Source organism: Falco peregrinus, chromosome 10 (genome assembly GCF_023634155.1).
Source record: "Falco peregrinus isolate bFalPer1 chromosome 10, bFalPer1.pri, whole genome shotgun sequence".
Lineage (NCBI taxonomy): Eukaryota > Metazoa > Chordata > Aves > Falconiformes > Falconidae > Falco > Falco peregrinus.
The window spans coordinates 24746919-24761176 of record NC_073730.1 but is presented as its reverse complement, the minus strand read 5'-3'; the positions used below and the strand labels follow the sequence as shown (position 1 = coordinate 24761176).

At 36.4% G+C, this 14258-nt stretch overlaps 1 protein-coding gene across 12 annotated transcripts in view; it reads right to left on the bottom strand.

The window, feature by feature from the left end:
- MAST2 (microtubule associated serine/threonine kinase 2) overlaps positions 1–14258 on the bottom strand; it is a 194335-nt gene that overhangs the window by 140923 nt on the left and 39154 nt on the right. Inside the window, exon 1 of one of the 12 annotated variants that reach the window (XM_055815136.1) lies at positions 4563–4671. The exons of 10 other annotated variants lie outside the window; for them this stretch is intronic. In XM_055815136.1, the coding sequence (XP_055671111.1) occupies positions 4563–4601 (39 nt within the window). In that variant the 5' untranslated portion in view covers positions 4602–4671. Of the gene's footprint in view, positions 1–4562; positions 4672–14258 lie in introns of those variants that run through there. One more of the 12 variants, XM_055815134.1, reaches the window with a different exon arrangement.

Sequence of the window (14258 nt, the reverse complement as noted above, 5' to 3'; positions counted from 1 at the left end):
TTTCAGGGCTTCTAAACTATGTCCAAAGATGTCTCAGAGAAGGTTTAAACTGTACAGAAAACCGAACATTGCAGTAGCTTTCTCCTGTTAAATATATTAAAGTCTAGAGTTCTGCAACCACTGATTCCCTTGTCCCATAAAATCAAAAAAGTCCTCAGTCCCTTGAGTAAAATAAACTCAAAACGAAATCCACCAAATATTCTAAGATTACATTCTCCATGCCCTGTTTCCCCTTCCACGCCTTGCGAGAAAAATGCAGGACTTATCTTTAGAATTAAGAAATCATTCTACTGGGGATTTTTTATATTTTATATATACATTAGCCGAACATGTTGTGTAGTAGATAACACTAGCCAAGATAAACACATTCAAGTACTGTGATGCAGTTTGTCTTTCACATCTGCACCGAAACCAGCACAAAAAGGGTCCAACAAAGTAAATTCACTAGTTGAACTTAGCCCGAATTTCAAGCAGAAGGTGAAAAGAAGCTAGCACTCTGTAGGAAGATGTGGATGCAGAGAACTATGGTGACAATAATGTCCAACGACATCTGAATTCTGCTCAAATACCACAAATGCAGAATATAAGCTCCATGCAGAATATAAACTCCATAACAAGTATCTGAAATTTGGAATATCACACTCTCCATTACTTTTCTTACTTCCACTTACTCATAAGGATTTTGGGGATGGAAACTCTAATTTCTTGCATGTGTGAGAAGAGTAAAAGCATACATGCAGCAGCAACTGCAGTGCAAAAAAAAAAAAAAAAAAATCACAAATTTCTGGTACAAGATTATGTTCAAAATACAAGCTCATCCTCACAGGGACTCACTGGGTAGTACTGCTTTTCATCCACACTTTCCATCTGTTCTCTATACATGATACACATGTATAGGGAACAGTAACAAACCTAGGTAGCCTCATAACATTTGTGGTTAACATCACAAGTAACTAAAAACCCCACAGACCTCGGCCCAGTGCAGCAGAAGCAACTCCACCACCTGCATTAGCACTTGTCCCTAGGAAGTAACTTACGCCAATGCTCCAAGTTCATTACCTAAAATTAAATCCTACAAATTAAAAGAATATTGCATTATTAGAAGCACTTTCTCAGCCTTCTGTAAATATTATTGCACAGCTACATCACACTGTCAGCATGCTAGGTGTGTGCATGTGTGTATGTATTTATATGTATATACATTTATAAATACACAGAAAATCTGATTTGCCCCTCCTGGATCTCCAATTCCACATATTTCACTATTACAAATTTGTAGACCAAATTCGTGATGCCAAACAGGATGCAACAAAAACAGACTGAACAAATGAGGAAGGTGATGCAGACGGGCCACACACCAGCATATTGACTTTGCCTGTAGGAACAACTCCGATTCCTTTAGGTTATCCGCTTACGATACTACATGGATATTTAATGCAGGGATCACAGCAGAAGAGTGTTTACAGGGAAGACAGAAAGTACCACAGTAGTGATATCAAGTATATTTCAGGTAGCTGAGGTAACAGGAAGCACAAGGAAAACATATGCACACATTTGTCAAAGAACAGGAAGCGTCAGTATGGCAAATGGTTTATTTAACAGGGGAAAAAAAAAAAAGTTTTGAAAAGAGTAAGCCACCTGTGAGGGATGAGGACAAGGAAGCCCAAAAGTCATGCAACACAGGTGACCACTGAAAATAAGAAAGGAATAGACCAACAGCACTTTCAAAATAGTCACAGAAAACAAGTGAAAGACACTTCAGAAACGTTAAGAGAGTTTGACCCAGTAACAGTTAAAGATTTCTGTTGATATGAATAAAGAGTGGGGAGATTGGAAAAGCACCTGGAAATTCAGATTATTTCCTCACTGTGCTCTCCATCGGGACAGAAAAAAGGAAAACAAATGAAAAAAAAAAATCAGTTTGCTTTTGTTAGTCAGCAGGAGTAACATACAAAAGGAAAACAGGTATGTTCATTGTCTTTAAACTGAGAACTCACAGTTACAGGAAGCAATAGGGGCAAGGGCAGAAGAGAAGGAAGACAAACAGCACCAAAAATTGAAAAGGATTCCACCATATAAGATGCCAAATGACCAGGAAGACACAAAACCAAAAAAGGACAGAACCCCTAAAACACAGCATTCTCAGCAAAGCCATATCAGTACAAGTCTAAATCACCTGTGTTAAAAAGCAAAAAAAAAAACCCACACAAACCACCTCAGAGATTATCAAGACAAAACAGGAACACTAGTCATTTAATTTAAAAAAAAAAAAAAAAACAAACACCAAAACCAACCACCAACATCCAAAACACTAAGTTAATCTGTTTATCTCAACCCATGATCAGTAGACAATTGTAACTATTACATGAAATAGTACTAATAGGTTGCAGAAGGTGTTCTTCTGTACCAAAATATAAAGGAAACTATTTTCATAGTGCAAGTGATTAAGTACCAGAACAGGTGTCAAGAAAGGCTGCAAAATCTCCAACCCTAGAAATACTCAAAACCAGCCTGGACAAGACCTTCGGTAACCTGACCTAACTTTGGAATTAGCACTGCTTTGAGTGGAGAGGTTGGATTAGAGGACCTAATTTAGGCTGTGATGTTCACTTTAAAAGCCATCAACATCCAATTTAATTAAGGAAGTAATTTTTTTCATCAGTAGCTTTCCAAACTATTATCATCCAGCTCCCCAAAAAAAGTAATTAAAACATACTGTCTTGGTAGTTAGTGCCAACATGAACCAACAGCTTCTTAATTTTTTCTGTTAAACCTGAAGTTATCTACAAAATGGTCACTTTTCTGAGCCACGATTTCTTCTAAAAAGTCTACTCTGAGATACAGGGGGAAAAAGATGTCCAGCATTAACTTCCTTTTGGACTCTCAAATCTGCCTTCCTGATGTTTTTCTAGCGTACTTGCTTAGTTCCCCAAGCATTCTTACTGTAGATATTAATTACGCCTATATATATGCATGTGTATTTATACATACCTACCCAATTGCATACAGACACACCACCACATACAGACAGTAAATACTCAAGACTGCTAAAATTATCAAATTCCACCATACTACACAGTTAAACCAGGGAAATGCATTCTTACTCCCAGTATGTCTTCTGCTGACACTGGTAGACATTTGGGCTCTTACAACCTGCCTTCCTTTTCCAATGCTCCCCTGAAGCATCACCATGAAAACCATTCCCCTACACAGCAAACAGATAACAACACCCAGAGAAATTCTAGGCTCAGGAAAGCTGTAAACAATGAGAACATAGGGCTTGGAAATTTTTGATTATCTGTGATCAGAAAATATTTTCTTGGTTATCAAGTTCTGACTAGTTAAATATATTGAAAATAAATATCTGTTTATCAAAAAACTAGCATACTTATTCCTATACACTCAGTTATACGAAAATTAAATACAGCTGATTTTATGATGAGCAAATGCACTGCCATAACACACTGCCACCATGGTATATGCAGCACACTGTTGTCAAGCTAATTCAGTAATAAGTTAGCACAAAGATAAATAAAAATATCCACAAAATATAAAAAGGTGAGACATAGAACATACTCAGATAATGCAACAATTATTCTGCTATTGCCTTAAAGCATCAGAGTAAGGTATGAACAGTAGTATGTTAAAATGGTAAAGTTATTTTCCTCAAAGGACGTTAAATTAACCATGCCTGTCCTGTTGTTTAATAGGCAAGGTTCATGGTCTATAAACAATTACTTATGCTAGCAAGTATGTAATAGGCCATATCCCATTACAATGAAAAATGGAATATGGTGCTTTGAAGCAAAAAGCTATTCCATGCCCAGCTCACGCAAGATTTTGGAGCTCGCTCACTCCCAGATGTTTTACTCCGTAAGAGTCAGTTCAGTTGTCATATGCCATTGACACTAACACAGATCACCCTATTTGTCATACTACAGCAACTGACTAAAACTTCCATGGCACCACTGCAAAATAAAGGCTGTTAAAGTACGTTAAAGTTCAAAACAAACTGCAGGAGTATTTATTCCAATGTAAAGACAGTTGTTGAAGATAAAATATAAATATTATTTGCATTGTAGAGTTGCATCGTGCTTTTGGATTACTGTGCATTTTAAGTAATAAAGAAGCATAGCTCTAAAATAAATGAGAACATTCACTCTGCTCTGACATTTAATTTCTAAATAATGCTCAACTAAAATGGCTTCTCTAAGGCAAGTCTGAAAAGTCACTTAACAGATTTTTGTAAGTATCTGTAAAAGTGAAGTTTCAAAAATAAGGTAAGTATCATATTTTAGACTTCACTTCTTACCATAAGAATATTCACAAGACTATTGGATATAAATCAAGAAATTAACAAAGTGTATATTATTACTTAATGCAAAATCCTACTTCTAAATTATAAGATATACACTCGGTGAAAACAGAAACTTAAATTCAAGCATCACTGTTATGTACTCAGTCAACCTGATTTACTTCAAAAAATTGTCAGCATTTTTACGAAGCTGTCGACATTGCAAGCAGGAGGGAAAAAAAAAGAAGCAGACTGAAGTTACACTTACCTGCAGCCCTCTTCTTCGAAGAATACTCGAATCATCCATATTTAGACTCTGCTGATCACAAATTCCTGCTAAAGCTCACTTGCTTCTGGCTAGCTTTGCTCTCTAACTGTTAAAGAAGTCCATTATTTTAAAACTTTTCTTCCCCCTCCCACCCCCCCTCCGTCCAACTCGCTAAAAATAGGACATGGTCTTTCACTTGCCTGTCATGAAGAACTGCAGCCACGGTCTCTGACTATCTGTACGTAATTCTGCCTGCCTCTTTTGTGGCAGATTTAGCAGGTCACATTGGAAAAAATCTGTTTGACTTTCCTAAATCTTTTCAAGGCTGGATGTCTCATTCCCCTCATACACACAACTGTCTAGAAATACAGAATAATCCACAACTCCACATAAGGCCAAAGAGTGGAATTTAATTCAGATCCCACACACACATATTTTTGCCTTATTTCAATTTACTTGAGCTGTTATAAGGGATCAGTAAACTACAACAGCTGCCTTCATTTACTGTTTATAATAAGCTCACAAAATCCAGGTCACATTTCCTTTAAAAAACACATGGTCACACTTAACTAAAAAATCAATTCTGTGGACACACAGAATACAGTACTATTTAAAATACAGAAAAGCCTCACTATGAAAAAATAAAATTTAATTTTTCCAAATTTTGAAAAATTCCTTTACTTCTTCATATGACAAAGTGAACGTCAGATTCTTCAGATACTGTCACACATTCTTTTGTTTCTGTTATCTCTGAAGTATGCTGGTCTCCTCCTCGTATGCAGCAGACATGGCACATTCTTTAGTTCATTGCTAAGATCTTGCGACTTGACTCTTACATGCTGAAGGGTCTGGAACACATGTTGCAAGTTCTGAACATTTAAGAATTCATTCATCTATTCATCACTGACAGAGCTGTCTTAAGAAGCCCTTCCCTCATCGTCATCCATAGCAAAAAGGAAAAAAAAAAAAAAAAAGCACAGTTCAGCTGAAGCTTTTTCAGTCTGTCCTGCAGTTTCTGTTTCCAGCTACCTTCAAAGAGACAACTCCAGCAAGGTCAAAAAAAGGCTTTGCCCCTTTTATGTACATTATCCCAAGCCCACTTTAAAATATGAGCATGTAGCCTGTGTTGAAAAATAAACAATGAGAACACTTCTAGCTATACCAAACACCATTTCAATAAAAACAAAAATCTACGTTCATCACACCATTATTTAAATTACTGAGCATGTCAAGGAGCCTTTGTCCTACACACGCCCTTTCTACATTAGAAAGGCAAAAAAGAAATATTGCAAATATAATGAGCCACCTAATGCCGTAACGACCTTCAATTTCTTTAGCAGAAAGCTAAAGCAACAGATTTCATCTCCTGATAAAAGCTTAGGAAGAGCCTATTTATAACTTCTGAATATAAATACTGTATTTAAAAAGAACTTAACTTCAGGCTCAGAAAGATTTCACGAGACACATAAAAGAAATCAAACTTCATCAAGAGCTGTGTTTATGAGGGGATTTCAGCCAGACATCCTGAAGTGTGCAAATGCAGCAACAACGAGAGCCCAGACCGTAGGCTGCCTACCACAGCTTGATGAAGTGTTCTGTTCCCACAGTTATGACAGCTGCAAACCAAAAAAAGTCACAATACAAGCACACAGGTTGATCGTGCTTAAAGAAATATATATTTACATGGAAATCTTTAGCTGATCTTCATACTAAGTGACCGAGTCACATGAGCTAAACACATCATTGTAAAGTCAGCTGAAAGCAGATACAACTCAATCCCATTCACCAGGCTTTTTCTGATCCTCTGCGGAGCGAGTGTGGTCTTTTATTGTGAGTAGCTAATAAATCCTCATCTTGCCGATACCTCCTTCCATCTGCCGTTTTAAACAACTGAATGCTGAATTAGGTCTGCAGAGTCTTTGTGAGCTCCCCAACAGGGCAAGCCGCCACACAGAGGCTGAGCAGGCAGCTCATTTGCATGGAGTATACTGTACCATATAAAAGCAGCTCGCTAGTAAAAACAACTCAATGAGCCTCTTGATTTTAAAGGCACAGCATCTTCTTTCTCAAATATAACGGGATAACAACAAGCCATGCACAAAACTCTGCATGAGAACTTAAGAACATGTCACCAGGGAGAACAGCAACAGAAAAAGACAGATAAAGCTCTGTTTAAAAGCAGACTGAAACACAAGATGATCATATTTCTTCACTGTGATAACACTTATGATGGATTTCAGTATTACTTCCTGCGTTTTGCCATCAAATAAGCTTCCTCAGAAAAATATACCAAAGACTAACTTCACTTATCAGACATCAGTATCAAACAAATTATATTATTACTTTAAAATCCCCATAGAAATAAAACATTTTGCCATGCACACTCAGCACTTTGCAGCATATTTTAGTCTAAATAGATTTTAGAAATATTTATATTAGACCGTGCCTAACTGGATCATCGATCTTACCTCTTCTGACTAAGGCTACCAGCATTAAACGTACAATGTGAGAGGAATCAAGGAATCTTAGCAATTACACAATACACACTGTTATTTTCCTCGTAAACCAGCCACTAAATAAAAATGTTTATAGCTGATAACGCTAGTATATAACCCACCTGTATCTGTACTGTAACTGAAAACATTCTCATTAGCAAATATACATCTAATCTCTTCTGGATTATTTACCTTAATATTCAGACATTGTCAATTCTCAAAATGTCTTCACAAGTGACTTATAATTGATTGAGGTTGGCACGAGTCACAAAATACCATGAGAATCATCTGTTCTCTTCCAAATTTCAGGCTTTCTTGGGGAGAATGCCTTCAAATTGGCTGCCTGCCACGCTTACCCAGTTTCTGGGGTAGAGAAGCTAATCGGGTCTGCTGCAAAGAAGCAGGCACGGTTTTTCCTCTAGCATCACTCTCCCCTTCCCTTCTTCAAAGCAAACAGTTCTTATTTTAAGGTCAGATCAAAAACCACCACCAAAAAGATCTCCGATGTGGTGACCACCTTTCTTCCCCCCTATTTAACTGTTAACACTCATCTACTCTCCCTTCTTCCTTCAACGAAATCTACCACAGAAAAGCAATGATGAAAGAGGGTGGGAGAGAATACTCAGTACCAAACTAAATCAAGCCAAGGACAAATGGAATTTTAAAAGAACTATTGGACATGGAATATTGTTTTACAAAATATTACCTTTAGAAATTATCTGTCATCTCATCGAGACTATGCCATCCTCAGACATTCATTTTAGTATACTAAAAGGTCCACAGGTAAGTCTCCAATGAAAGATAAGAATGTAAAAGACATTTCACTAAAAAATATATTACTGAAACATATTAGAGAAACTGAAGTACATAAAATATAATTATATAAAAAGTTCATCATGAAACAAATTTCTCAAATAGTTTTCAGATGCAGGCAGCATTTATAAAGCACCTAATAAAATATCTGCTTACCAGAGGAAAAATTCAAAATGAGATCATGTCATATTTGAATCCTTTAAGAATTACAGTATCTACCTTAGCACTCAACTTCACTAAAAAAAATTAGGAAGGAGATTAAAAATAAGGAATTCAAAGTTTGTTCACCAATAACTTTAGTGAGCTCCTAACCCAATTCTTCCTTCCGCCATCAAATTAACGCACCTGGGGAATATTTTGCTTTGCTCTGTAGCAACGAGAAAAGAGAAAGGGTAGTGTGGTGTTGGGACCATTTGGCATTATACAAACAAATCCTGTTTGGCTGCAGCTCTCGCTCTGAAAAAGCTATTCAATCTTGATTTGAAGACATCAAGAAATGGAAAGAGCTGTGAACTTCCAGTATGTTCCTGCAGTGGTTACTCTGGTAAGTAGGGAAGGACAGCTTATCAGTTTGCCAATTCTGGGATTAATTAAATGAGGCTAATAGCAATTTCCAAAGAAACAAAAGGAGGTACTGCTTTATACATTAGTCACATTGGGCGATTTCTTGCTGTAAAGGCTGGGGCGCAGGGCAAAACCACAAGCATGGCTAAAAGCCTGTGGACAATTCATTGAAGAATGTGCCAAGAACTCTTAAAAGAGAAAAATACACTGAAGATGACCCACAGTCACAAACAGGCACAAGGGTTCTGGGAAGAGACTCTGCCTTAGACACCTGCTATCAGAGATAAGCTACTGGGCTCACCCAATACAATCATTCTATGTTTTATTTAGGTAGAAAGGACAAAGGTAGTGCTTGCTGAAGACAACAGTGCCTTACATCCTAAAAGGCATGAACTCCACAAAGGAACAAAGGGGTAACAGTGAAATTGTAAACTGAAAAATAATTCTAAAAATAATGTGATAGCTATGACGGTTCATGTAAGCCCTGAACAGACTGAAAGAACTTAAATGTCATAAATGAGTGGTATTGTTTCTGTATAAGATATTGATGAGATCATTATTGAAAATCATGTCTTTTACCTGCATTTCAAGGTGAGCACTGATAAAATGGAAAGACCCAAAATAAATGTTTTCAGGGTAGAAAAAGGTCAGAGTTAAAAGACTTAAGGAACTCAGCCTCCTTTAATTATCACAAAGACCACAAGTGTGATAAGACATTCAAGAATATTAGGAGGACCTGGAACTTTACTCCTTACACGCCAGACAGCAACCAACCCTACCTATCTAAAAACTCTAGGAGGGGTCTGCACTTAAGATTTTGGTCAGCATTTCATTTTGTCAGTAAGAAGAAATCTCTTCTCCTCCATGCTGATTCAGACCGCATTCCACTGCATGCTAGCAAAACCTATTACTCCTCTGTCTTGTAGAATAAAAATCTGAGAAGTTATAACAGCTGCAACAACTGTCTGAAGGTGACTGGAGTCTTCCACCCATTAACTTCAGTATAATCAAAGCAACAATTCTTTCAGTTATTCTGTAGCCCACAGGTTTTCAAAAAGCATTACTGTAAGATGACCGAAGGCATACCGATTTCACAGCCAGGAAAGCAATGACCCCAGTAAGTCACTATTAAGTAGCAGGATTGTTCCTACGTACAATACATTTCACAAAAAAATAATTAAGAAACTGAATACACTATTATCTTATTACTCATATTTTCTAATCACCAAAGTAGCTACAAACGGGGGCAATAAACAAGACAGAAGTCTGTATCTACTATATTAAAGTGCACATATACATATGCACAAAGACCTTATCTGTGTAGAATCACATGGTTCACCTTTGAGCTGTGTTCGGTTTGTTGTACTATCTACACTGAATATAAAATACCTTCTACATATTTTAAATTGTAACTGGAACTTGAGGCACATTTCAGGAATCACTGAATAGTCATGGAAAAAAGTTTAATCCGGTTTGTTAAGAACTAACTAAAATAAGATGAGAGCAATTTATTTTACTATGACTCCATAGTCCTTTCTGGGTTTTGGCACTGCATCCTACCATCTTTTGTGGTCTACACCACTGCATCAGAATGGAAACCTGCCACTAACATAAAAGCAAAAACAGTTATCTCAGCAAGCAAATCATTACACTGGGGATCAAAAATTTGTGTACCCTTTAGTATACCTTAAATGAATCCAGTATCTGCACACCTTAAACTCGTTAACACTAGAGGTCCAAGTCTACTTACATTGACAACTTTGAAAAGGCATTAAGCCACTTGTGATATTTAGGACTGACTACAGAAACACCAGCAAGCTCTCAACACAAGTGGGACCCCATCATGGGAGACATGGTGTGAAGGACATCCACACTGCACAATAGGACGACCAAATGATGCAGACCCATTTGTGCTTTGTCGTACAAAGAGTGTGCTCCCATCCAAAGATCAGGCTAAAAAAAAATGAAGAGCTTTTCACTTGCCTGCCACAAGATGTAATGCATTTTATTGTATACTTTTATCAAGGAACTTTTCAGAACAGTTCCCTGATCTAAAATACTAAGATCCAAAATTCATTATATTTCTCACTCTATTTAATCAAAACTAAAAACAACAGAACATCAAGCTGTGGCAAACCTTAAGGATACATTTCCTTACATAACATATTTTCTGCTGGGAGAAAAAGATTACTTCCCGAAAGATTATCAGCTGACAATTTCAGTGGAATTTTTTCAAATCTTTGGTAACATTCGTCTGTGCAACCAAAATGAGCCAAATGTTTCGCTGTCAATCTGAAACTTAAGTGTTTGGGGTTTTTTTTATTTATTTTGATCAAGCTGTGTTTATCTGGAGAATAAAAAACGCATCTCTTTGTGATAAACTGACAGACTACTGAAACAAGGAAGGTTGATGAGGTAACGTTTAAAAAAAAAAATTATACTTGGCAGTCAACCTAAGAAAACTCGCCTGACAGCTTGTCTGAATTTCTTCTGGATTTCTTGCTTATTTACAAGATTCAGTTTGATAAACTAAGACCTTTGCAGCAAAGCTGTGCATTAACAATGAACCATAATAGGAACTCATTCTGAACCACAACAAACTCTGTTTATGAGGTTTGGTCTGCGGGAGAAGAATTGCTGAAAAAAATGTCTAAAATTCTCAAGGTTTACACAACGATCAGGCTTTCACAGTGCGTTTTCTGTTTCCAATTTGCTAGGTTTAGATTCCTGGGCAAGGCTGCCCCATCCCCCACATTCAATACATTATGAGAGTCGGCACACCCACTAATCTTCCATACAAATGTAAATTTGCTGTCGACTGGGATGGAGGAAAGAGTTCATTCATCTACAGGCCGACCGTTTTTGTACTGTGCCATGGCAGGTATATTCAGAAGAGACACCAATTTCCAGGCAGAAACAAGTTCATTGGCTCAAGCCCCTTCAGAAGCTAAAATCTTTGGAAGGGAATCTTCAATTAAACTTTAGTATTTGTAGAAGATGTGGAATTCACTATGCAAACATTCTTGTTCTGAAGTTAAACTGGCATTAGAACAGAATGGAAACTAGCTTCTCTGATGCTACATTTCAAATACAATACCATTTTTAAGAGAAACACTTTTTTCAATAGGCAGAGAAGCTTTTTTCAATAGAAGCTGCAAATTCAAAATAGAAGAAATATAATTTCTGTTTAGTAAATATTTAAATGGCATTACCAGAATCAGAATTCTCTTACTTTAGCAGACAGCCTTCATGCTTTAGAGACATTAGGACTTAAACATCAGCAGTGAATACCTTTAACCAGAATGGCAACAAAACCAAAGCCCAAGGACCCAATACCAACCCCTGTGTGTCTCCCTAATGGAAGGTATTGATATTTATTGGGAAAACTTTAAAAACAAAAAAACCCACAGTTTCAGGAATCCCATGGGAAAGACATCGTGCACCCAGTTAGCCCAGGAGCTATTTTGCCATAGAAACTAGTTCAATAAAAGCTACAAATTACAGACAGATCTTGTCTCTCATGCAAGCACATGCTGAGAAATATCCCCAAAATTTTACTATGCAGAACATCTCATCCACTATCCTCTTCCGTCCTTCCATACTTCTGGCTAGCAGCATTCTTCCTGCAGCCTCACCGCACCAGCAATAGTTCACATATATGTATTTGCCTTTTCTGTAAACTCTTCCAAAACTTTTCTGCTCCTGATTCTTCCTTCATCAATAAAACCACCTTTGACTTTGAAGTACAAACCACGCAATTCTTACATCAAGAAAGCACTTACTTTATAAAGAGTTTCAGGAACAAAAACTGCAGAGGCATGAAGACTATACCAAGCTGTATTTCACTGTACATTCCTCTCACATCTATAGGATATTTGTCATTTTGGACACTCAATTCTTCAGAACAAGCACTTGGTGCTTCACAAAACAATGAAGCTCCTCTATTTCAGTAGCATAACATTTTCAAATAATAAATTACACTGTCAAACATGTTCATTAGGAAAAAAGCCACGAAAGTTAACTGATTTTTCTTTAATTAATCTGCTCAGAACAAAGTCTACAGCACTGAATATATTTTTCTAACTTAATCCACATGCAATTCATTTCAATACACCTTGATTTTTACCTTGGTTTCCAGCTGATATTAAACTGCTTGGACAAGTCTCCAAAAATCATACCATTGTGCCTGATTAAGATCAACATGATATACATTCAAACACTACCTTTGAAATAAACACTCAAAGATAAACCAAAACATTTGGAGTTAGAGAGTTTTACTCTCCCCTACTCTCCTTGTCTATACCAGACTAAGCTTACATTGCTGTCTAAGGAGACATCTCACAGCAGTTTTTTGCTGATGGATTCTGACAGATTTTCATTCTTCCTTTCTGGTATCAGACAAAATCTTGCTATTCATTTCTCACAATTTTGTCATCCTCTTAAAATGCTAGACAAGTTAAAAGCTGTTTGTTTTTTTACAGATAACCCTTTACCCAACATTTATCCACTAAAGTAGAACAAAAACTGAAAGATAAAAGAATTAATTCATTCAGGATTTAAAAGATTTACAGTTCAAGACAAATTTTTTTAAAAAATACATCTTGCTCTCCTCCAAGGTCTGTGTCAGGCTTCCCATTTTTATGAGTTCTCCTGGTTTTGTGGGTTTTTTTTTTTTCTTTTAGAGCTATTTTTCCTCAAAAAAAAGCAGATGCATAATAATAATTTGGCAATCTCTCAAACTTTTTGGCTTTGTTTAATAGAACCTATTACATTTAGTCGGAGAAGAAACAAAAGAGTAAGATGTTGACTTAGAGCCTCAAAGAATATTTCTCAGAGAAAAAGTGTAACTCATTATTTTAAGAGACATATGAAGACAATTTCTTTCCATAAAACTAGCAGGTAAAAAAATGCTTGAATTTCAAATTAAAATTTAAAAAAAATTACATTTCTTGATAGTTATAGTTACATTTTACTCTAAATTCAATTCAAACACAGAATTCTTACGCATGACACTACAATACCGCCATGTCCAGCAATGAACATTTCATAAAAACAAACATGCTTCTTTGCAGCAGCAATATATTTACAATATATGTTCTTTAAAGTGTTCAGACATCCTATAGAATTACTAATATAACATTGAGCTTAGCAGTTGAAATCTTTTGTTCTTTGTATAAAAAAATATATTTAAGCTTACCAGAAAAAAATTGAATTATGATTCTCATGCACCATTTGAATTGTCACCTGGGCTTTTGTCTCAAGAACTGACAAGAGAATATCAATGTGTTAATTGAAACAAGCAGTATGTAATCCACAGGACATCTTTAGCATATGTTTGCTTCCAAGGGCTGACAAGAGTTTTCTTGGATTTTTTAGCACTAGAGTCTGTTTCCATTTTCAAGCTAAAAAATACGAATGAAAATCTTACACATCTACATAAATACATATTTTCCCAGCCGTACCTTTCCACAGGAATCAGAAAACATTGTATCTGTCTTGAGACCTTGAAAAATACGATGGGAGTATGGTAACATTGTCATGAAAGTGTTGCAAACCCCACCTTTAAAGCTGTATTTCTCTTCATAATTCAAAAGGCCCAGAATAATAAATCCAATCAGAAACCTAGCTCCATGATGGAACATTCTTACTGATGAAGGAGAATGAACTAGTGGATGTAACAAGGCGAAGCTCAATACTCAAAGCTATCATAATTTAAAATTAGACATAATTATCCTTAACAAAACCAGGCACTGTGGAAAGGGGCTTTGGAACAGCTGCTCCTCTTCAATTTAAATGCTCATTTGTTTTACATTGACCTAGAAAT